Below are 23,502 nucleotides of genomic sequence, written 5' to 3'. Positions count from 1 at the left end.
TTCTGACGGCCAGGCCTGACCTCTCCCTCCTCTGCTCATAGCCTTTCCTTCCTGCTCGCCTGGTCACTCTGAGGTAAAACTCAAGCTCCAATAGCCAAAAACTGGAAACTACAAATTCCTGTCAGCTGGTGAATGGGCAAACAAAACGCAGCACATCCTATAATTACTCTGCAGCAGTGTAAAGGGACTGAAGCAGGATCATTCTGTCCAGTGTGGGAAGCCAACTGGAGGAGGCCACACGGTTTCAGTTCCATTTTAACGAAATGTCCAGAAAAGGCAGATCTGTGCAGATGGAAAGCCCAGCCCTCCCTTCCACGTGGTGGTGGCTGTGGGCCTCCCGGGGACGGCGGCTGCAGCTCTTGGATTGGGGCTGTGTCCCTTCATTGACTGTGGGAGCCACTGCCTGTTACCCTGGGAACACCTGGGACCAGGCCTGTCTCTTCCACCTGCTTCTGTGTCTGGGTGAAGGGGCCTGGCCCTGAATAGCTGTACCAGGATGTTTAGCTACTGAGGTTGTTTTGGGAGTGGGGATTCTGAGAGGTGCATGTGGTATTAAGAGCTGAGTTCAAACCCCAGCTCCCATACATACCAGCTGTGTGATCCTGGGCAAGGCTGTTTCTCTTGCTGAGCTTGGTTTCCTCATAGGGTTGAAGTGAAGAGTCGTTCTCTCATCCAAAAACACAAAAAAACAAGGGCCAAGTACAGTGGCTTATACCTGTAATCCCAGGACTTTGGGAGGCTGAGGCAGAAAGACTGCTGGCGCCCAGGAGTTTGAGACCAGCCTGGGCAACATAGTGATACTCCATCTCTACCAGAAATAAAAATTGTCTAGGTGTGACAGTGCAAGCCTTTGGTCTCTGCTCCTGGGGAGAATCACTTGCACCTGGGAGGTCAAGGCTGCAGTGAGCTGTGCTCTCACCACTGCGCTCCAGCCTGAGCGACAGAGTGAGACCCCGTCTCAAAAATGAAATGCCGAGACAGTGTTGGAGACATGGTGGTGACCAAGACAGCCCCAGTCCTGTTCTCTTGGGCTCCCAGTCTAGTAGGGGAGGTGGCTGATGCATAGGATTGGGTGCTGTTCACTGTGTATTTGTGGGAAGGTGCTTGGAGCCGAGATGAGGCGTGGAGGGCGGTGCCGACTTGGGGTGGGGGTGCCCTAGCTACCTTCCCTAGGGCAGTGGCCAGCGGGGGCCTGAAAGGGAGGATAGAGCTCAGGCAGCCTGTGGTTGGGGGAGGGCTGAAGAGGGCACTGTGGGCAGAGGCCTCGGGGCGGGAGTGGGTGGAGCCCCATCAGGGACTCAGGTTGTGGACAGTCACAGGCCTGGGTCCCCTGTGCCTGCAGCCCAGAACGTGACTGTGGACGAGGTCATCGGTGCCTACAAGCAGGCCTGCCAGAAGCTCAACTGCAGGCAGATCCCCAAGCTCCTCAGGCAGCTGCAGGTAGGGTGGGGCGGGGCGGGGTGTGTCTGGTGTGGGTGTGGGGTGCCCTGTGGTGGAGCCACCCCAGCAGGAGAGGGCCTCCCACTCCCTAGCCCAGGGCCTGCATGAATACATCTTTGAAAGCCTGCTGCTCAACTTGACAGCTAATCAGGTTCTTCATAAATATGAGGAACACAGAATTGTATCAAGTAAGAAATTCAGGTATCCGTCAGCCCCAAAAGAAACCCTGGGGAAAAGGCATGTATACGATTATTGTAAGTCTGATTACAAAATTTATTTATTTGTTTATTTTTTTGAAATGGAGTCTCGATTTTGTTGCCCAGGCTGGAGTGTGGTGGTTCAATCTGGGCTCACTGCAACCTCTGCCTCCCTGGTTCAAGCAGTTCTCCTGCTTTAGCCTCCCAAGTAGCTGGGATTACAGGCACAAGCCACCACGCCCAGCTAATTTTTAAAATATTTTTAGTAGAGACGGGGTTTCTCCATGTTGGCCAGGCTGGTCTCGAACTCTTGACCTCAGATGATCTGCCCACCTCAGCCTCCTAAAGTGCTGGGATTACAGGTGTGAGCCACCACGCCTGGCATAGTCTTAAAAGGCTGAATTACAGAAGTAATACATATCCTCAGATTTAAAAAAAATTAAAATACTACAAATCTGAAAAACCAAATCCACCTCTTATTTCCTGCCCCAAGGCCCCTCCTCGGGAGCCACCACTGTCGGCCACACAGCGTTACCTGCCTTCTCGGCATTTGCGAGGTGCCTGCTGGTTTTCCATTTCCACGAGTCGCTCTCCACCTCCTGCGGGCCCGGCCTGGTGTCGAGTCAGTGAAGCACCGCTGGTCCCGAGGGTTCCAGGGCTGCCTGTGCTGGGAGCAGCCACACTCATTGTCTATCACTGTTCACTGGGATTAGGGTCGGTTCTTTGGAAGATTCCAGAAGAGGGGCTTGCCAGGTCCCAGGAAGGGTGGCTGTTTAGTGTGGTGGCTGAGAGAGTGGGTCCTTGGAGTGCACCGGCCTGGTTCAGACCAGCAGCACCCACCGCACAGGTTATGTGTGTAAAGCCCAGAGTGCCGGAGCTGGCATCTGCGGGGCGTGTGGGCTATGACTGGGTGCTGGGCCCCAGGCTCTGCCTTCACCAGGAGGCCTCCTGAGCCCAGCCCTGCCAGCTTCCCAGGCTCATTTCTTGCCTCACAGCCTTTGCACTGACTTCACCCTCTGCTGGGACATCCCCCAGAGATGCTGGGCCCACTCCCTCACTCAGTCCAGCTGGGGCAGAGGGGCTTTGCCCAGGTCTGCCTGGTCCTCAGCCATGTGGGTGCAGAGCTCTCTTGCTATCTAAGGGCCCTGCACCCCAGGTTCCAGCTGGTGGACGGCCTCTGAGCCTCTGTTCAGTGCCATCCCCCAAACCCCACCCCGGAACCCTGCCTGACCTCAGGCATTATAGCTATTTGGGGCCTCAGCTGCCCCCAGGTTCAAGTGTCTTCCTGCCTTAACCCCCATCCACTCTGCTTTCTCAGGAATTCACAGACCTCGGGCACCGCCTCGACTGTCTGGACCTGAAAGGTGTGTGTCTGTCCAGGGCCTGGGAGACCTTGGGTCGTGGGCAGGTCAGGGGCTCCCTAGAGGTGGGTCTGAGGACCTGCCTGGGGGTCAGCAGCTTCTGGAGCTGAGCTCAGCCAGGGTAGGGGCTTGGCCTGGTCGGGGGTGGGAGGTTGGGGGCAGAGGACCCTTCCAGCCTCCCTTGGCCCCGAGTCCCTGACATGCACAGGCACACTGTCTCAGACACACACATGGCCGCTGTCTCCTCCCAGGTGAGAAGCTTGACTACAAGACCTGTGAGGCTCTAGAAGAGGTCTTCAAGAGGCTGCAGTTCAAGGTCGTGGACCTGGAGCAGACAAACTTGGACGAAGATGTGAGCGGCCCTGCCACCACCCACTCGGCTTCCTGAGCTCCTGGGCCCCATCGAGGTTTGGGTGGGGAGAGGACACTGCAGGAGGAGGGGGTCCCCTAGACAAAGGCTGAGGGGTGGCACAAGGGCGGGGCCTCTTACAGGGCAAGAGGAAGACATCCAGTATTACCAGAGTGGGTGTGGAGGGCATGCTGGGGCCCCTGTGGCCACCCTCATAAGCAAGGAGAGCCTTGGGGAGTTGGGCTGAGGGGCAGGCATGTGGCCCCCAGCCCTTTCAGGAACCACGCCGGAGGGAACAGTTCCTATGGGGTGGGCTTGGGAAACATTCTGAGAGCAGCCTCCCATCAAGGCCCAAGGGTTGTCGTCACCTCCCCAGCCTTGGGAGTCCCCAGGCTCCCCAGTTGTCGGGATCCAGAAGCAGGGGCCCTGAAGAACTGAGGCCCGGGCTCAGGAACACCCAGGCCTGTTCTGGTCACTCAGCACATCAGTCAAGGACTCTGGAGGGCAAGTGACAGAAGACAGACTGGCTTCAGCAGAGAAGGGAAAGGGTTTGTCCCCCTGGCCCAAGGTGCTCTGTCTGTGCTTGTCCTCTGTTCCCGTGAGGCTCTCTCTGGACCCAGGACCCCTCGTCTCTCGGTGGGACCTGGTGTCAGGGCCCACTCCTCTCCCCTAGAGCCGCCCTGAGCTGAGGCTGGGCCCCCAAATCTCTACCTGCAGGGTGCCTCGGCCCTCTTCGACATGATCGAGTACTATGAGTCGGCCACACACCTCAACATCTCCTTCAACAAGCACATCGGCACCCGGGGCTGGCAGGCGGCCGCCCACATGATGCGCAAGGTGGGCGCCTCCTGCCTCCAGGAAGAGGCGCAGGCTCACAGCAGGGGCGATGTAGGCGCTGGCTGCATGAGCTCTTGCAGGATGGGCTGCGGTGGACATGCTGGGTCTGGCTTTCAGGCCAGGAGGAAAACAGGGCCAAGAGGTGTCCTGGCCCCCAAGCCCCCTGGCTCCTTCTCTCCCCGTGTGGTGTTTCGTGACACCCCCCCCTTTCCCCCTTCTGTAATGTCATCCCTCTGTAATATCCCCTTGGAGGTGGCCATGGTCGCCACCCTCACTTCACTCATGCTCGAAGGCTGGGTGCAGGGAGGGGATGGGGGCTATCTGGGAACCTCCCAGACACACAGGAGTTGGGGATTGTGGCTGCCACCAGCCCTGCCTCGCTCACCCCGGGACCACAGGCTGAGCCTTCCCTCCCCATCCACAGTTTCCCCATCATAAAACCAGACGACATTGCCAGACGACAGCTGTGGCCTCATCGCTTGCTGACATGTAGGGCTGCAGGTCCCAGGGCCAGGGAGTGCTGGGGCAGGCCTGAGCCAGTGCCTCACATCTGTCCCCCTCGCCCCTGCAGACGAGCTGCCTGCAGTACCTGGACGCCCGAAACACGCCCCTGCTGGACCACTCTGCGCCCTTCGTGGCCCGTGCCCTGCGCATCCGAAGCAGCCTGGCGGTGCTGCACCTGGAGAACGCCAGCCTGTCGGGGCGGCCCCTCATGCTGCTCGGTGAGCCCCGGGCACGGGAGAGTGAGAGACATGCAGCCTGTGCGGGGGGGGGGGCCGTGGACCGGGTCTGGGCAGGGCCTACCCAGTCACCGTGCCCCCGCATCACCCCCAGCCACGGCCCTCAAGATGAACATGAACCTGCGGGAGCTGTACCTGGCAGACAACAAGCTCAATGGCCTGCAGGACTCGGCCCAGCTGGGTAACCTGCTCAAGTTCAACTGCTCCCTGCAGATCCTGGACCTCCGGAACAACCACGTGCTGGACTCGGGTGGGTGCAGTGGCCCACCCCACACCCGTCACCCAGGACCCAGTCTGCCCAGCCCTGTGCTGGATGGTGCTGGGGACACAGACGTGGCCAAGACCACCCCAACGCTGTCCTGCTGGGGCTCCCAGGGGGAAGACAGACCCGCCCTAGACCGTAACAACCCGGAGTGAGCAGGGCTGGACTGATGGAGCCCAGAGGCAGGGGGTCTGATCAGTCTGGGGGCCAGGGAGGGCTTCCTGGAGGAGGAGACAGCTCAGCTGACAGCTGCAGGATGAGGTGAAGTGAATAATTACAATCTGAAAAGGAAGCAGTGTTGCTGGGATAACAGGGTCAGCTGGAGGCTGCTTTCAGATGGTGGAGGAGGGAAGACCACCGTGGGGCGGGGCCTCTGGGCTTCCATCCGGAGCCTGGGAGCAGAACCAGCCATGTGAGAAGCCTGGGAAAGGGTCCAGACGGAGGAGCAGTGCGTGCAGAGGTGGCAGGGGTGCTGGTGTTTGATGTTGGGGGGTTCGCTGTGTCCCCAGGCGGCAGGCTCGGACTCCGCTCTGCGTAGCACCTGTGAGGGCCATGGCTGTGAGCCTCTGGGCTCTGCCCTCAGGAGCTTGTCTCCAGTCTAGAGAGACAAAGACAAGATGAATGAGATCTCTAGCCTCTCAGACGTGGGAGCTGCATTGAACAGCAGTGACCATGGGTGGGAGTGCGCTGGCTGCGAGGTGAGGTGGGCCAGAGGTGGTCACATTTGAGCAAAGATCGGAAGCATCTGGGGAAGGCTGTCATCCAGGCACCCAACTCCAGGGGTGCCAGGCTGAGGCAGGACTGCAGGGCAGGGCCTGGGCCTGTGGGGCCTCCGTGGAGGTCCTAAGCAGAGGGGCCACTCCTACCCCACAGTACCTCCCGGGGAAGCACCCGGACCCCAGACGGGGTTCTGACTGGCGGCCTTCCCCAGGTCTGGCCTACATCTGCGAGGGTCTCAAGGAGCAGAGGAAGGGACTGGTGACCCTGGTGCTGTGGAACAACCAGCTCACGCACACGGGCATGGCCTTCCTGGGCATGACACTGGTGAGTAGGGCTGGCAGGGGAGGGAGGCTCCTCCATCCCCACCGCCACCTCCCACCCCAGCTCTCAGCACAGTCACCGCCAACAGACGGCTTCTGTCCCTCCCATCCTGCAGGTTCCAGACAGTTTAAACTCAGCCCTACCTGCTTCCTTATTCAGCTTCTGTGCCCTATTTCCCTGAGGAACCCTTTAATTGTCTCCTTTTTTTTTCTCTTTCTTTTTTTTTTTAATTGAGACGGGGTTTCACCATGTTGGCCAAGATGGTCTCGATCTCTTGACCTCGTGATCTGCCCTCCTCGGCCTCCCAAAGTGCTGGGATTACAGGTGTGAGCTACCGTGCCTGGCCTTTTTTTTTTTGAGACCGAGTCTCACAATGCCACCCAGGCTGGAGTGCGGTTGCCCCATCTAGGCTCGCTGCAGCCACTTCAGCCTCCGCCTCCTGGGTTCAAGCGATTCTCGTGCCTCAGCCTCCCAAGTAGCCTGGACTACAGGTGCCCGCCACCATGCCCAGCTAATTTTTGTATTTTTAGTCAAGATGGAGTTTCATCATATTTGCCAGGCTGATCTTGAACTCCTGACCTCAAGTGATCCTCCCACCTCAGCCTCCAAAAGTATTGGGATTATGAATGTGAGCCACCATGCCTGGCTAAGTTTTCAGTTTTTAATTGTACAGTGCTTAAAGCAGGCCACTTAGGCAAGCACTCCTGCCCAACCGCTGGGTCAGAGTCACCCACCTTTGGGACTTCAGGGTGCTCAAGGTCCAGGCCCTGGCCAGGGGCTCAGGCTGTGGGGGGGTAGGGACTGACTGGGTGCCTGGGGGGCTGGGAGTGGACAGGGGACCTGGCCCTTGGGGAGACTGCAGGCACAGGAGGGACTTGAGGCCAGGCCTGCCGCAGGGCGAGAGGGTGCTGCTGCTCATGCCGGCCCACCAAGGAGAAGGAACGCCCTGGCCTGGCTCTCGTCCTGGCCTCTTTCCTGACTTGGCCTCCTGGGCCATTGAGGTCCCCTCCTCACCCTTGCACCCCCTCCCTCCAGCCGCACACTCAGAGCCTGGAGACGCTGAACCTGGGCCACAACCCCATTGGGAACGAGGGTGTGCGGCACCTCAAGAACGGGCTCATCAGCAACCGCAGCGTGCTGCGCCTGGGGCTGGCCTCCACCAAGCTCACATGCGAGGGTAGGGCACGGGGCCGGGACGGGTGTGGGCTGGTGGGCTTGGGGGACGGCCAGCCAGGTGTGGGTCCCATGGCCAGCCCCTGTGGTGCCCCCCTAGGTGCCGTGGCGGTGGCAGAGTTCATCGCTGAGAGCCCCCGCCTCCTGAGACTGGACCTTCGGGAGAACGAGATCAAGACGGGCGGGCTCATGGCACTGTCGTTGGCCCTCAAGGTGAACCACTCACTGCTGCGCCTGGACCTCGACCGTGAGCCCAAGAAGGAGGCGGTGAGCAGGGGACTGCCCTGCGGCCCTGCGCGGGCAGGAGGGTGGGTGGAAGGCTGGGTGGCAGGGTGGCCTGAGATCCCTAGCCAGGCACTCCCGCCACAGGTGAAGAGTTTCATCGAGACGCAGAAGGCGCTGCTGGCCGAGATCCAGAATGGCTGCAAGCGCAACTTGGTGCTGGCGCGGGAGCAGGAGGAGAAGGAGCAGCCGCAGCAGCTGTCGGCCTCCATGCCTGAGACCACCGCCACCGAGCCCCAGCCTGATGACGAGCCCGCTGCCGGGGTGCAGAACGGGGCCCCCAGCCCCGGACCCAGCCCGGACTCGGACTCAGACTCGGACTCGGATGGGGAGGATGAGGAGGAAGAGGATGGGGAGAGGGGCGAGACCCCTTGTCCTGCCCTGGTGCCCCCCATGGACTCCCTGGGCCCTGGGGACAGGAGTCCCCCAGGCAGCCCCTCCTCGCCCACTGAGCAGCGGATTTCTGTGTCCAGCCCGGGCCGGGGCCACAAGGTGTTTGTGGTGACCCGGGTGGAGAGCCCACCTGAGAGGGCAGAGCCCCCTGCGTCCCCTGGCCCGCCCTCTCCCCCACACCCTCCCTCCCCACCCACCTCACCCGCCCTACCCGCAGCTGGGGCCACTGACACCTGGGACACAGGGTCCTCCGAGCCTCAGCCACCACCAGAGCCGCCTCAGTCAGGGCCACCGCTGCCCAACGGACTGAAGCCCGAGTTCGCCCTGGCACTGCCCCCAGAGCCGCCCCCAGGGCCTGAGGCCAAGCAGGGCAGCTGCGGCCTGGAGCACGGTGAGAGGGGCCCTGGGGCAGGTGATGAGGGGGCCCTGGGTGCTGTGTGACCCCAGGCAGGCCCCTGCCTATTTTGGGCCTCCATTTCTCCCTCTCTAAAAGGGTTCTTGCAGGGGCCAGGACAAGAGGGACTTAGTCCCCGGACTCCACCCTGCTTCCCTTGGATCCTGGGCGCTCTCCCTGGGTGGGCATGTAAGGTGTGCTGCCTTGAGTCTGATTGGCTCAGTGGTCCCCGGGCTCTCTACAGGCCCCAAGGGTCTGGCTGGGGCTGGGCTGGGCTGTGGGAACAGGTTGTAGCTGCCCCACCCGGCTGACGGGGGCTGGCCCGTCCTCCCACGCAGAGCTGAGCTGCTCCAAGAACGAGAAGGAGCTCGAGGAGCTGCTTCTGGAAGCCAGTCAGGAATCCGGACAGGAGACACTGTGACACTTTAGGTGAGGGCAGGCCCGGGCCCGGGGCACTGGGGAGGGACTGAGAGGGCCCCTGGTTCTGACGCTCCCCCCAATCTCTCCTCAAGTTCCCTTTTTCCGGTCGGTCTGCGATGAGCTGAGGCCAGAGCCATGAGAATCTGCTCACTTTCCCCCCAGCCTTCCTGAGGCCCAGGATGCCAGGGGTGGGGGCCATTCTAGGGCCCCCCTCCGCCCACAGCAACACTACAAGAGGTGCAGGAGCTCTAGGGAGTGGCCCTCCCTGTGTGACTCAAGCACTTCTATTTATGAGCCCACCACTGGAAGACTCGGGGGGGTGAATGGGAGGAGGGGGAGCAGGAGGAGGAGGTCTCCAAGGACATCAGGCGCCTGTTCTGGAGGGGCCAGGCTTGCCCTGCGGAGGTCAGGGTTCCTGGGTGGTCGTGGGATGGTCCCCTGTGGCCCTGGGCACAGGGCTGGGCAGGCAGCCTGGTGTGGGAGAGGCGGTGCGTGCTGGTGGTGGTTGAGATTCGCAGAAGAGCCCCAGATGGTGCAGGCCGGGCAGGGTGGGGGGATGGGGGCAGAGGATCAGAGCTTTCTTTTTCTCAAGTGCAATAAATCTATCAGGGAGCTGGGGCGGGAGCAGCCAGCACTCTGGGACCCTGCTGTCTAGGCCACTGGAGGCTGCGCCCTGAGAGGCACTACAACCCATGGGGGGGGCGGGCGGCGTGGGTATGGGTGAGGGTGGGCAGAGGGCTGGGGCTACTCCTGTCGGTGCAACTCTGTTCACACCTTTTCTAATAAACTGGGGCTGGGTTCACTTTGCCCAATGTCTGCTTCATGGGGATCCTGGGGGTGGCTGCTGGGGTGGGCTTGGTGGAGGCTGTCACAGTGTCTGGCAGGACTCAGGAGGCTGACCAGGCATTGCTGCATCTTCCCCCACAGTCCCCTCTTCTCTGTGTCCATGCTCCGGTGTCTCATACAGCTACCTCAGCCAGGCCAGTTTACACCCATCCCTTCTGCAGGGAGAGATGGGCCCCGAATACCTCCCAGCTTCAGGTCTAGGATCCTAGGATGCTGGATATGGTGTGGCTCTGCCAGTCACCCGTCCCTCAGTGGGAACAGATTCCAGCCTGTCCCTGCCAGCCCTGCTGTCATGCAGGTGGAGTGTGCCCGGGGCCAGGCCAGCGCTGAGGAGCCTGTTGGGCAGCTTGTTCTCCTTCACCAGCACGGGCCTGGGGTGCCACGGGGGGCTGTTGAGCATTTCTGGGAGATTTCCCCCTTTAGGAAATGAGAGAGCAGGCTGGGCATGGTGGCCCGCACCTGTAATCCCAACACCACTTTGGGAGGCCGAGGTGGGAGGATCACTTGAACTCAGGAATTTGAGACCAGCCTAGGTAACATGGTGAAACCCCATCTCCACAGAAAATACTAAAATTAGCTGGGCATGGTGGCACACGCCTGTAGTCCCAGCTACTCAGGAGGCTGAGTTGGGAGGATCGCTTGAACCCAGGAGGTTGAGGCTGCAGTGAGCTATGATTTATGATTACACCACTGCACTCCAGCCTGGGCGACAGAGTGAAACCCTGTCTCAAAAAAAAAAGAAAATGAGGCCACCCACCCCCTTCTTTCCCGTGTGGGAGGCTGTCATGGATGAGGTGTTGTGGTGAGGTCACAGGAAGCGTCACTGGCTGGAACCCTGGTGTCATTCAGCTCCTGGGCACACAAGGAATCCACTGCCCAGCCACCCTGGCCTCGGCGAGGAACACCTCATGAAGCCGCTGCTGGTTTGCCGTTTGGTCCCATGCAGCTGTGAGTGTCCTAACTGCTCCCCAGGGCAGCTACGACCAAGACTTATTTGGGCGAGGGACTTAGGGCAGCTACACAGAACAGCCTGTCCCTAGCTCTGCTAATGCTCCATGTGGCTGCAGGTGAAGGGGAAGAAGGGGCCCCCTCCTGGCCAATGTGGATCCAGCCCCTCTGGGGACTGAGGCCAGGACATGTGAGGTGTTTGCTTCAAGGTACTGAGAGACCGCCGTCCTTTTTGCCTGGTTGGGGTCAGCACAGTGCCCCAAAGATCTTCGGAGGCCCTTGGTCAATATGAGCCTTTGCTCATGGTCTCGGCCTCCGTGGAGGCAGTTGTGTGGGGTCTCACCCAGCCCCTTGGCTGTCTGCCTCCCCACCCCAGGTGGAGTGGGCTGGGGGAGGAACAGGGGTCCTCTTCCCTGCCTGTGGCTTGATTTGCATTTACTTTGACCAAATTGAGCTTGGAGTGAGGAACTGGGGGTTGAATTGTGTCTCCTACAAAAAAAGACGTTAAAAGTCCTTATCTCCAGTACCCCAGAATGTGAGCTCATTTAGAAATAGGGTCTTTACAAAGGTCATCAAGTGAGAATGAGGTCATTCGGGTGGGCCCTACTCAAGTCTGACTGATGTCCTTATTTTTTTTATTTTTGTTTTATTTTTTGGGATGGAGTCTTGCTCTGTTGCCCAGGCTAGAGTGCAATGGCACGATCTTGGCTCACTGCAACTTCTGCCTCCCGGGTTCTAGCAATTCTCCTGTCTCAGCCTCCTGAGTAGCTGGGACTACAGGCCATGCCTAGCAATTTTTTTTTTTTTTTTTGTATTTTAGTAGAGATAGGGTTTCACCATGTTGGCCGGGATGGTCTCGATCTGCTGACTTGTGATCCACCTGTCTTGGCCTCCTAAAGTGCTGGGATTACAGACGTGAGCCACTGTACCTGGCCCCTGATGTCCTTACCAAAAGGGGCATTTGGGCATAGGGAGACTGCCACATGAAGACAGGATGGGGTGATGGCATTTGCAAGCCAGGGAGTGCAGAGATGGCTAGCAGCACGCCAGGAGTGGGGAGCAGGCACAGAGGGACCCCCTTCATCTGGAACTTGCAGCACCAGAAGCGAGAGATGATACAATTTTTCTTCAAAGGCATGTGGTCTATCGGACTGCGTTAGAGCAGCTGTAGGAACCGCAGCCGTATCCGGACACGCCAGCCCGCAGCGCTCCTGATTTTCTGACTCAAGGGTCCCAGATCGAGGGCTGGAGGCTGAGAGGATCCCCCTTGCTGTCTTGTCTTTCCCTTCCCTTCAGCCACCCAAGTGTCACCCGAGCTTGTCATGTTTTGGTTGCCTTTGCTGACTATGTAGGGGGTCTGTTTCATGGAGGATCTCCATGACCTAACACGGGAGATGCCTGTTGTCACACGTGGATGTTCAGAGTGGCAGGCAGCTGTTCACCAAGTTACTCCTGGACCCAGGTCCCTTCCAAGCTCAGGGCGCTGTTGCTCCCCAGGGCCTCAGGGGTCCCATCACCAAGTGGGCAGATGGGGGAAGGGAATGAAGGGAAACCTGCTCCCTAACTCATTGCTGGGAAAGGCATACGGGTCAGCCCGCTCCCTTTCTGTTGGTGAGAACTGGTCCCACGGCCCACGCAGGTGCAAGTTCTCACAGCAGCTCCACGTGAAGATACTGGGGGCAACAGTTTGGCCGCTGCTTGGTACCACGTAACAGAGGCTGCAGCTTTGTTCTGTTTTTTGAGTCGGAGTCTCGCTCTGTCACCCACGCTGGAGTGCAGTGCAGTGCAGTGGCGCCATTTCAGCTCACTGCAACCTCTGCCTCCTGGTTTGAAGTGATCCTCCCACCTCAGCCTCGTGAGTAGCTGGGATTACAGGTGCGCACCACCACGCCTGGCTAATTTTTTTGTATTTCTAGTAGAGATGGGGTTTCACCATGTTGGCCAGGCTGGTGCGGCTTTTTACTGAGGCATGGGGGGCCTCAGTCCTGTCCTCACCTCCACCCAAGTCTGCACGTTAGCATCTCTCACAGCACCCACTCCTGGTAACAGGAGTGAAAATTTATTTTCAGCCTGGATTCCAGGTGGTAAGAAACGATCCCAATGAAACTGGCTTAAGGGAGGCTAAAGGGATATATTGACCCTAACCGCACATCTACAGAAACAGACTCAACAATGTCACGAGGCCCCATGCTTCTCCCTCTGAGGGCAGTGCTCCCTGACTGCTGGGAAGCAGCTCCCAGAAGGTCCAGGCATATCCTACCAGCTTAGCCAGGCCAGGAATGAGAAACCTCTGCTCGCTTAGCTCCAGGGAAGATCACGGCAGGCTCCCACTGACCTGCATGTACTGGTGACACCATTGCTGTGGCCAGGGGACTCCAGTGCTGCAGCCAGACCTGGATGCCATGCCCAGCCTTGGAGCTAAGGAACTGTGAGGTCAGTGGCCCCAGCCCCCTGGCCGGAGGGTGGGTGCCTTTGCAGAGCTCTCAGGTTCCTCAGGGACTGTTCCCTCTGCCAGCCTCAGGGCCCTGGCTCAGATGAGGCCTCAGCCTCATCCCAGGGCTATGTTCAGTGTTGGTCCCTGCGGCCCCTGCCTGCACATGCATGGGACTGGGCCAGGCACCCCAGGGCTTGAGCATGTGGCAGAACATTGGACCAATGAGGAATCAGGAACTGCCCAGAGGAGCGACACCCACCCCCCAGCCCAGGGCTTTACCCAGAGGGAAGGTGGGAAGCCCTAGTGTAACCCCTCCTGCCTAGCTGATTTGGGCCCTGTATCCTTATCTCTGCTCAACCTCCCTGTCCTCATCAAGGGCCTGGTGCGGCAGTGTCAGTGACTAACCAGTGGCCCTTGGGTGGCCCTGGAGTGACTTGTAATGCAGGCATCTTGTGGACAGTTATTTATCTGGAGGAGGTTAGTGCCACCCACCCCAGTCGACTGAGGTGCCAATAAGATCTAATTAACCCATTACATTGAGGGCGGAGCCTTCCTTGGGGTGGAGCAGCCTGCTGAGTTCACTGAGGTCACCCTCGGAAATGCCAGCTCCTGCCCTGCTCACAGAGGGGCAGGCTAGGGCATGGGGACAAGGACTGGGATTCCCTGAGGCCTGGGCGCTCCATGTTGCCTTAGTCAACCCGGCCCATCCGCCTGTCATATACCAGCTCTGCAGCCTCGCCCACCTCGCCCACCACCCCCGCAGCCCCTCCTGCCACAGAGATGCCAGCTGAGGAGGCCAGTGTGGCTCAGAGGAGGAAGTGGGCTTGGCAGGATGGGGCAGGCCCTGGTTGCAGGATGGGGCAGGCCTGGTCCCTGGTCAGATCAGGATGTAAGGACCAACTCAGGGCTCTCCATTTGTTGCACGTATACCCTGAGTTCCTCACTGGTCCTTCTGCACCCGCTCTCACACTGGCGCTGGCTCACAGCCCCGCTCCTAGAGGCTATGTCCACGGCTCTGGCTCAGATTCACAGGCCTCATTGGGACCCTGGGCTGTGGCCCCAGTCCAGCCCCCTATTCCCCCATCTGGGCAGATGGAGGAGCCCTTGCCTCCTGCTGCCGGCCAAGTCCTCCATTCAGGGCCCACCTGGCCTGGATTCCCCTGGACAGAAGGGCGCTCAGGCCACTGGCCATGGCTTGTCCCGCATGGGCCAAGTCCCCAGCGTGGTGGCCTTCGCCGGTCTGCCCTGCGGCACGGCCCGATGGGGACGCCCTAGAGGCGCTGTTGGCCCGGTGGGCGGCGTGGGGGGCATCGCGGGCAGGGGATTTGGGCGGGCTGGGCGGCCTGAGCGCGCTGACGGCTCGGATGAGGCCCATGCGCCGGCGGATGGAGTGGTCTAGGTTGACGGTGCAGCGCAGCAGGCTCTGCGCCTCGGCCACTGTGAAAGGGAAGTCGGCGCCCAGGAAACGCTCGAAGAGCTCGGGGTCGCCGTCAAGGTCGAGCACATTCTGCAACGCCTTGGTCATGGTGTGCAGCTCGCGGCTGTTATCGCGGAACACGTCCCAGAGGCGCGCGCGACCCTCGGGCGCGCCCCCAGTCTGCTGCCGGTCCTCGAGGCACTGCAGCGCCCAGCTCAGGCGGCACGGCCACTGGTTGGCAAGTACCACCCACGCCACCGCCTGCCGCGGCGTGGGGCCCCCGAAGTCACCCTGCTGCTGCTGCTGCTGCAGCAGACGCACGGTGATAGGCACGGTGTTGACGATGCGCCGCATGGACACCACATTGTCGGGCACGTACTCGTAGAGGCAGTCGCGCTCGTCGTGCAGGCAGAAGAGCGCCTCCTGAATGCGCCGCGCCGCCTCCGCGTCGATGCGGCCCTGCCCGCGCTCGGGCCCCACCTGCGTCTGCACCGCCAGCAGCTGCGCACTCTCGCCCCCGCCGCCCCTGGCGGCCCCCGGCTTGCGCGTGATCTCGCGATACAGCAGGTCGTCGCGGCTCTGCACGGCGTCGTGCAGGAACTGCAGCTTGGTGCGGCGGCCCATGATGGGCACGGAGAAGGGCAGCGTGACCGTGCGGTTGAGGAAGAGGTAGCCGTTGTCGGCCGTGCCCTTCATGTTGCCCGCGCTCTCCAGGCACGCGGCCAGGATGCTGGGGTCCACGACCAGGATGAAGATGAAGGGCGCGTGGCTGTCGGACAGCAGCGTGTTGATGGCGTCGAGCACGCCCACCACGCGCTCCGGGTAGCACGTGTCCAGCCCGGTGACCTCCAGCACCACGCGCAGCCGGCGCCGCTGGTAGATCTCCAGGAAGCACAGGAAGTCGGTGAGCAGCTCCACCTCCTTCTTCACCTCGCACATGAAGCCCAGTTGGCTGCCGAACTTCTCGCGCGACACCAGCCGCTCGATCTTCTTGCGCTGGCTCACGAACAGATGCTTGCCCACCGAGTACACGGCCATGAGCAGCCCCGAGCCCGACAGCGTGGTGGCCGCGCCGCCGAACGCCTTGAGCAGGCTGCCGCTCGGACCGCCATGGCCCGGCGCGTGGCCGCCCAGGGACAGGTAGAGCAGCCCCACGCCCAGGCCCAGCGCCGCCAGCAGCGCCAGCAGCCCCAGGCACACGCGGCGCCGGCAGTGCCACTCGTTGTGGCAGCAGCCCTGCCTGGTGGCCGGCTTGTTGCCCAGCACCGAGTACACGCTGAAGGGCAGCGCGCCGTAGTGGTGGCGGATGCCCTCGCACAGCGTGGTCACCAGGCCGGCCCACAGCTTGTCGGTGCCCGCGTACTGCCAGGCGCTAAAGCGGATGAAGAGGAACTGCACGTTCCTGCGCCGCAGGTGCACCTCGGTGATGATGGGCTGCAGGAACACCAGGTACCACAGCAGCTGCGGGATGCCCCAGCCGCTGACGGCGCGCGGTCGCCACTGCACGTGCTGCAGCTCCTCGCTCTCGCGTTGCGCCGCCTCCTGCTGCATCAGCGCTGCGGGAAGGGAGCCCGGGAGCAGCGTGAGCCACAGACCTGCTGGAAGGGAGCGCGCGGGAGCCGCAGACCCGCCGGGGTGGGCGGGGCCGGGAAGAGGCCTAGCACGGGCGGAGCAGGGCGCTCCTGGAGAGGCGAGGGGCGGCCACTCCTTAAAGAGCTAGAAGTGGGTGCACAAGGCGGTGCGTGGAGAGGCCTGGAGCCAGGCTTGGACCGGAAGCGGTCTGAAGGCCTGGCTTGGGGGTCAGGATGGGCAGAGGTAGAGCCGGCAAAGGAGAGACGATGGGAGGGCGCAAAAAGGGACACGAAGAGCCAGGGCTAGGCAAGGGGTCGAGGGTGTGGAGGGCTCTAGGAAGGTTCTGAGAGTGAAGTAGGGGATAAGTGGTCGGTCTAAAGGATGAATGAATGAGATGCTGAGAACGAGCTATGCTAGGCAGCAGGATACAGCCTTGGTCTTATTTTCCTGACTGACTGATACTCCTCCAGGAAGCCCTCCCTGATCCCCAGGCTGGGTCGGGGGCCCTCAGCCATTCCCACTCTGGGTCATCACTGTCTGAGGATAAGTCTCTCTCCCCTGCTGCTGTGAGCCAGAAGGGCGGGGTCCTGCCTGTCTTGGTCACCACTGTGTCCCCTGGGCACTAGAAGGTGCTGGGGGAACGCCTGAACAATGGATCTTGAGAAATCTGAGGTCAGGGAGTGAATGGACTGGAGTGTCTACGGCACCCACTGGAGTATGGACTCCATCTTGCTGGCTCTCTGCTCCTTATATCCTCATCTTTTCTCCTCCTGGGAGCCTGTTTGTTCCTCTGTGACAACAGGAGGCAGGATAGTGAGCTCTCAGTGGACACTACAGGAATGAAAGGCTGTTGGGCCTGCACCAGGGCTGGGCACATGGAGGAGGAACACCAGACTCAGCCTCTCTGGCTGCACGTGGGGATGCAGTCTGAGCTCCAGCAAGGCCTGATCCAGATCAAAACTGCTGGGGAGGCTGGGTGCAGTGGTTCATGCCTGTAATCTCAACACTTTTGGGAGGCTGAGGTGGGCGGATCACATGAGGTCAGCAGTTCAAGACCAGCCTGGCTAAGCTGGTGAAACCCCATCTCTACTAAAGATTAGCCAGGCGTGGTAGCAGGTACCTGTAGTCCCAGCTACTTGGGAGGCTGAGGCAGAATTGCTTGAACCCAGGAGTGGAGGTTACATTGAGCCAAGATTGCACCACTGCACTCCAGCCTGGACGACAGAGTAAGACTCTGTCTCAAAAAAAAAAAAAAAAACAAAACAACAACAACAACAAAAAAACGCTGGGCCGGGTGGGGTGGCTCACACCTGTAATCCCAGCACTTTGGGAGGCCAAGGAGGGAGGATCACGAGGTCACGAGTTTAAGACCCCCCGACCAACATGGTGAAATCCCATCTCTACTAAAAACACAAAAAATTAGCCAGGTATGGTGGCACATGCCTATAATCCCAGCTACTCAGGAGGCTGAGGCCAGCCTGGGCAACAGAGTGAGACTCCGTCTCAAAAAAAAAAAAAGCTGCTGGGGAACCTGGCAGTTTCCAGCTCACATCTTCAATTAGCGTCTATCTGTCAGGTGACCATTAGGCCCTAAGAGATGGGTCTGGGGGGCACAGAGGCCGGAAGGGCCTTGGCAGGAGCCTGCAGCCTCAGCAAAGACCCTGGGCTTTCTGCCTCAGGTGCTGGGGAGCATGGGAGGTGCTGAGCATAAGAGGGACAGTGCCAGACCTGTCCTTCAGAGTTTCTGGAGTGGATTTGGTGGCGGAGGCAGGAAAGGGTAAGACTTGGAGGTGGTCAGGAGGCCAGGAGAGCAGAGCCTGGAGTATAGGCATGGGCTTGGGAAGGGCCTGGGCTGGGGTAGGCTGGCCGCAGGGATTGGGGGATGTGGGAGAAGCCTGGAGCTGGGCGGGCACCAGTGGCCCCATTTCTCATCCTCCCCACAGTGAACACACACAGCTCCTCACCCGTGATCTTGTCCAGCATCATGTGCAGGCGGCAGCCAAAGGGGGCGTAAAAACCCACGGTCACAGGGACAGGCACGTGGCAGAGTGTCTTTGCCAGGCAGCTGCAGTAGACGTCATCCTCTGTTAGAATGTCTGGTGGGTGAGGGTGGGGACGCTGAGTCAGGTGCTGGCCAGGCACCACCCTCCTCCCATCTGCCCTCCACAGCCACCACCATTGGCCCCTCCCTGGCACCCCATGCTAAGGGGACTCAGGTCAAACCCTGCAATAGAGGTTTCTATGGCCACCAGTGGCCTCCACCTTCACAGCCAGACATGCCCCTTTGGGTCCCACCAGGCTGAGGCTGCAGGAAGTCAGCTTTCCCGGCCCCAGGTGACCAGGCTTGCTTGGTCACCGGCCTATGATACCCGCCCCCTCCCCCCAGAAAACCCCAAAGGCCCTTATTTGGGATCCAGGTCCTGGGATGCTGAGACAGCACCTTCCACTGTCAGCAGGACTCCAGGCCCTTCCTGTCTGCTCTGCTGGCCCAGCCCCAGCATGGAGAGGCCCTGGACCACCAGCTCCTCTCAGCTTCTGTCCATCCTGTACCTGACCTCATGCCTGCAAGTCACTAATCCCACCTGACCCCAGGCTTGGGAGAGAGATGGCCAGGCTGAAGCTGCAGTCCCGGCCCCATCGCCTTTCTCTGCAGACCCCAGGGAGAGCCACCTCTGAGAGGTTCAGTTCCCTCTGAAGAGTGGGGCGGCAGAGACGCCAGGTAGTGGGGATGCCAAAGGGTCTGGCCAGCACCGGGCCCTCGGTCAATGCCATCATCTCCAGTGGCCATTTAGGGCCCGGGGGACCAGGCACCGGCACTACAGCACCCATTCTGCAGAGGGCACCCTGTCCCCACTGAGTATTGCTTCTCAGACCTGGAAATGGGGTCTCAAAAAGATAGGGTTCGGTTTTGGGAGGTACATGGGGCCAGCCTTGCGGTGCACAGTGGGGGCAACATGGCTACTTTCAAAGAGGCCTGGGGGGCCATGGAAAACAGGCCACGCCTAGCAGCAGAGCCAGGAGGCCAAGAGGAAGACTTGGGTAGGTCTCCTGAGGTGTGTGCCGGGCGGGCCTGATTCCAGCTCGGCCACATCACTGGGCGGCCCTACCTCATCCAGCCTCTATTTCCCTGTGTGTGAAATGGACATCACAGCCCTGAGGCTCGGGTGACAAGGCCCTGCCCGACCTAGAGTCCTGTTGAGTCCCTCCTGCTCCACTTTCAAGCCAGACCTAGAAACCAGCTGTGCCTCCATCTCTGCTGCCCCCGCCCCAGCTAGGCCGCCAGCACCTCTCGCCTGCATTCTCCTAATCTCCTCCTCCCACAGCCCATTCTCCTGGAGATCAGCTCACGTCCCTCCTCAGCTCCAAGGCCTCCTGGGGCTCCTGCCTCCTTTAGGGAAAAAGCCCAAGTGCTGGCTCCTTGCTGGGCGGAAACATGCCTCCCCAGGGCCTCTGCTCAAACGTTGCCTTAATGAGGCCCAGCCTGAGGACCCTATTTAATCTGCAAACCTGACCTCCCCCATCTGCTCTCCCTGCTTTAGTTTTTCCCACTGTGGCTGTCACCGGGTGGCATATTTTTAGAGGCAAGGTCTTGCTCTGTCACCCAGGCTGGAGTGCAGTGGCACAATTATAGCTCACTGTAGCCTTGAATTCCTGGGCTCAAGGGATCCTCCTGCCTCAGCTTCCCATGTGGCTGGGACCACAGGCGTGCACCACCATGCTGGGCTAATTTTTATTTTATTTTTTATAGAGACAGGGCCTCACTATGCTGCCCAGGCTAGTCTGGAACTCCTGGCCTCAAACGATCCTCTAGCCTCAGCCTCCCAAATTACTGGGATTACAGGTGTGAGCCAGTGCGCCCAACCATACTTTTTTTTTCTTTTGAGGTGGAGTCTCGCTCTGTAGTGCAGGCTGGAGTGCAGTGGTGTGATCTTGGTTCACTGCAACCTCCACCTCCTGGGTTCAAGTGATTCTTCTGCCTTAGCCTCCTGAGTAGCTGGGACTAGAGGCACCCGCCACCAAGCCCGGCTAATTTTTGTTTAGTAGAGACAGGGTTGTACCATGTTGGCCAGGCTGGTCTGGAACCTCTGACCTCCAGTGATCCACCTGCTTCGGCCTCTCAAAGTGCTGGGATTACAGGCGTGAGCCACTGTGCCTGGGCTCCCAGCCACACTTTTAAACTTCCTTGTTTCCTGTACCCGCTCCCGGCTGCAATACAATGTGAGCCCCATTAAGACAGAGACGTCTGTTGATCCTGCTCCCTACTGTGCCCCCAGAACGGCCTGGCACGCTCAACGCTCAGGGTGCTGGATACCTAGTCAAGGAGTGAATGAGGGAGTGGGTCCCCCCGTTGCTGACCTTTGTTCTCGCTCCCCAGGCCACTCCCTGGCTCTGTCTCCCCCACCCCAGAGCCGCCAACAAGCCGGGGCTCACCATCCCTGCCTCATGTCCCCTATAGCCTGCTGGGCCAGAGGAGGTGGCTGAGAAGAGACCAGAGCACAGCCAGGGTGTCAGCAGAGGGAGAGAGGGAACGAGAGGGAGGCCTTCGCTGCCTGGCCCAGGATGGAGGCGCCGGGATAGGCCTGGCCTGGAAGCCTTAGACCCTGACAGGCAAAGCAGAGGCAGCCAGCCTGAGCCCCGGGGACAGGGACGCACCCCTCCTGGACAGGGACCAGGGTGTGGATGACGAAGGCAGGTGCAAGGGGAGCAGGTGGGAAGTGAGGCGGCGGGAGTGGGGACAGAGTGGATGACGCTAGGCAGGTGCAAGGGGAGCAGGCAGGAAGTGAGGCGGCAGGAGCAGGCACGGAGCCCCCAGGAAGGCCAGGGTGAGCACCAGAGCTGTAGGTGAAGGAGCCGCAGGCCACCGGGGCGGGCAGGGGCCGGGCATCAGTGGGCTCGCTGGGCTCCAGGAAGACGCTGGCCGCAGAGCGTAGGGCTGGGCCGCTGCTGGCTGTGGCGAGTGCCGTGGTGGCTAAGGGGGGCGCCTGAGGGGCGCAGGCCGGTCCCCTGGGGACAGTGGAGGTTGCAGGCAGCCCCTTCTGGGCTTCGTGAATGGGGCAGAGCCGCTGCCGCATGAGGCTGGGAGGTGAGGGCTGGGGCTGCCGCTGCTGCTGCTGGACGGAGGGTGGGGGGGCCTGGCGCCAGCCACTGCCACCCGCTCGGTGGCTGTGGTAGGCCAGCTGCCAATGTGACTGGGGGGAAGGCCGACAGGGCCCATGGGCTCGGAGGGCTGCTGAGTCCTGGCGCCGCGGATGACAGCATCCTGGAAGGAAGGAAGTGGGGGTGACTGGGCCTGCGTCTCCGACCTCCAGGGTGCACCGGCACGAGCCAGATCAAGTCTTCAGGTAGAACCTGGGGGCCGGAGTATTCTTGGGAGCCCCAGAGGCCCCTCAGAAAGTCAGATCATGTGAGGGGAGATACTGGCAGGGGAGGGGCCCGGGGTCTGTGCTGTCCCATGGGTAGGAGTGGGGAAGGTGCCAGAGAGATGCCTGAGGCTGGGGCTTCAGTGGAGGTGGGTGCCTGCCACTCCAGATTCCGGGATCCCTGGGGGATGCGCCCAGTGCAGGGGTCAGGGAAACCGAGAGGATCCATTGGGAGCTGGCCTGGCTGACCCAGGAAGGCCAGGGTGATGGGTGGTGGCCATGGAGAGCGGTAGGCCAGGGATTGGGAAGCGGGGTGTACCTTGTCCCCAGCTCAGGCCAGGGTGGCAGGAAGGGTGGTGACCTGGGAAGCTCCGGCCCTGATGAGGCTGAATCAGCCGCAGTGGAAGGGCACTACCCCCTCCCCACCCTGAGCAAGAGCACCTGTGGCCGCCACCAGAAACTGGGTCCAGCCTCATCCAGACAGGTTCAGTGTGGGGGCTCCCTCTCCTCCCCCACTCCCAGCACACTGCTCCCTCCAGGCTGGGGGCCGCCCACACAGGCCTGGGGGACCCCAGCTTCCATCTCCAGCCCAGGCTCCTATCTTTGGGACCCCAGGCCCTGTAATCCGCTCCTGGGTCCCAACCTCCGCTAGGCAGACACCTCTGGGGGGAGCGCTGGTGGTTCCCCTTCTGTTCCTCTGTTCACTCCAGCTCCCTCACAGGCCTCTGCCAGCCATCACCCACCCCCAAACTGAACCCGTACCTTTTTGGTGCCCCAGCTCTGGGTCCCAGAAGTAGTGCCCGCTAGGGGTCTGGGCGTCCTTGGCGAAGTGGACTTTGTAATGCTTGTGCATGGCGGCCGGGCAGCTGGGCGCTGGGGGCCTGCTCCTGGGACAGGAGGGAGCGTACAAGCTCAGCATAGACTCTGCACCAACAGCAGAGAGCTGAGGTCAGGGTCCCTGTCCTGCCTGACAGCGTGGACGGGGAAAGGCCAAGTCCCGGATGCTGGGATCCTAGGTCACTTGGGAGGAGGGGACAGAGGTAGCCTTCAGGGTAGAGTGAGAGGCAGGATGAGGAAGGATGGCCAGAGAAGGGAACGGAGGACCACTGGGAGTGGCTAGGGGCTAATTTGAGGCTGCGTGTCTGGGAGCCCCTGGGAGTTTCTAAGGCCAGGACACTGGGGAGTGCTAAGCAGAGGTGGTCTGGGGAAATAGGGGGTCCAGGGTGGTGGCTGAGTGACACGGGGTGATTAAGGTGTAGGGCGCTGTGGGAGGCTGGCACGCTTTGGAGGGACATGGAGCTAGTGCGGTGAGCTGGGGAGCAGCTAAGAAGCAGGTGAAGGAAAATAGAGCTGGGTACCTGTGGGGACTGAAGGATGCAGTGGAGGGGGAATTGTGGGGGAGCAATGAAACCGCGGTGGTCCGGTTTGGGGAGAGGCTCAGCAAACTCAGGCGCGATGGGTGTACGGAGTTTCAAATGTGAAAAGCCAAAAGCAGGACTGGGAAGGATGCTGGGTTGGGGACAGGGATGGGGAGAGGCTGAGGGGCAGATGAAATTGGGTGCTGAGGGTTGGGGACCTGCCCGCCACTCCCCATCCCCCGTCCCAGATCCCCTCGTACCTGATGTGCCGCGGCCTCACGGCCCCAGCTGCCTGCCCCGCGAGCTGCTGCCAGCTGGGACTGTCAGCGCAGGCCCATCCAGAGGGAGGCCCCAGCCCAGCGCCCGCCCGACCGGTTTGCCCGCCTGTCCCCACCCCTTCCGTAGCGCCCGCCTGTCCCGATGTTCTCTGCTCTCGAGGATGGGGCTCAGACTGGACTCCGTCTTGTGCCCCTGTCCCTGGTAGGGGATGGAGATGCAGCCCGCAGTGCTGAGTCTCCTCAAGGCAGCCACGGGTCCGGGCACTTCTGCTGTGGGGGACAAGGAGCTGGGATAAGGACGGAGTCTGGCTCAGAGGCCAGCTCCTCTGTGGCCCAGCTGTGTGGCCCTGGGCACCGGACTTCACTCTCCGCGCCCCAGCTTCCTCACTGCTGAGTGGGC

The 23,502-nt window shown here is 60.9% G+C and overlaps 2 protein-coding genes across 2 annotated transcripts in view; one reads left to right on the top strand and one right to left on the bottom strand.

The window, feature by feature from the left end:
• The window catches only part of PPP1R37 (protein phosphatase 1 regulatory subunit 37), a 53,399-nt gene extending 43,703 nt beyond the window's left edge, over window positions 1–9,696 (top strand). Inside the window, exons 2-13 of the mRNA XM_012446687.3 lie at window positions 1,343–1,440; window positions 2,956–3,001; window positions 3,250–3,350; window positions 4,065–4,184; window positions 4,756–4,906; window positions 5,019–5,174; window positions 6,118–6,230; window positions 7,263–7,404; window positions 7,501–7,667; window positions 7,770–8,466; window positions 8,808–8,898; window positions 8,982–9,696. Coding sequence (XP_012302110.1) covers window positions 1,343–1,440; window positions 2,956–3,001; window positions 3,250–3,350; window positions 4,065–4,184; window positions 4,756–4,906; window positions 5,019–5,174; window positions 6,118–6,230; window positions 7,263–7,404; window positions 7,501–7,667; window positions 7,770–8,466; window positions 8,808–8,890 — 1,874 coding nt within the window. The 3' untranslated portion in view covers window positions 8,891–8,898; window positions 8,982–9,696. The remainder of the gene's footprint in view (window positions 1–1,342; window positions 1,441–2,955; window positions 3,002–3,249; window positions 3,351–4,064; window positions 4,185–4,755; window positions 4,907–5,018; window positions 5,175–6,117; window positions 6,231–7,262; window positions 7,405–7,500; window positions 7,668–7,769; window positions 8,467–8,807; window positions 8,899–8,981) is intronic.
• Window positions 9,697–12,611: 2,915 nt separating this feature from the next.
• Window positions 12,612–23,147, bottom strand: NKPD1 (NTPase KAP family P-loop domain containing 1). Its single transcript, XM_012446686.2, is given in 6 exon segments — window positions 12,612–14,314; window positions 14,316–16,090; window positions 18,071–18,202; window positions 20,938–21,366; window positions 22,229–22,353; window positions 22,825–23,147. Coding segments are annotated over 5 exon segments (2,490 nt in total). The 5' UTR covers window positions 22,320–22,353; window positions 22,825–23,147; the 3' UTR covers window positions 12,612–14,251.
• Window positions 23,148–23,502: the final 355 nt, after the last annotated feature.

This window comes from Aotus nancymaae, unplaced genomic scaffold (assembly GCF_030222135.1).
Source record: "Aotus nancymaae isolate 86718 unplaced genomic scaffold, 86718_ANA_hifiasm-v0.15.2.pri h1tg000028l, whole genome shotgun sequence".
NCBI lineage: Eukaryota > Metazoa > Chordata > Mammalia > Primates > Aotidae > Aotus > Aotus nancymaae.
Note: the sequence above shows the minus strand (reverse complement) of the source record. Positions and strands in the feature narration are given on the sequence as shown.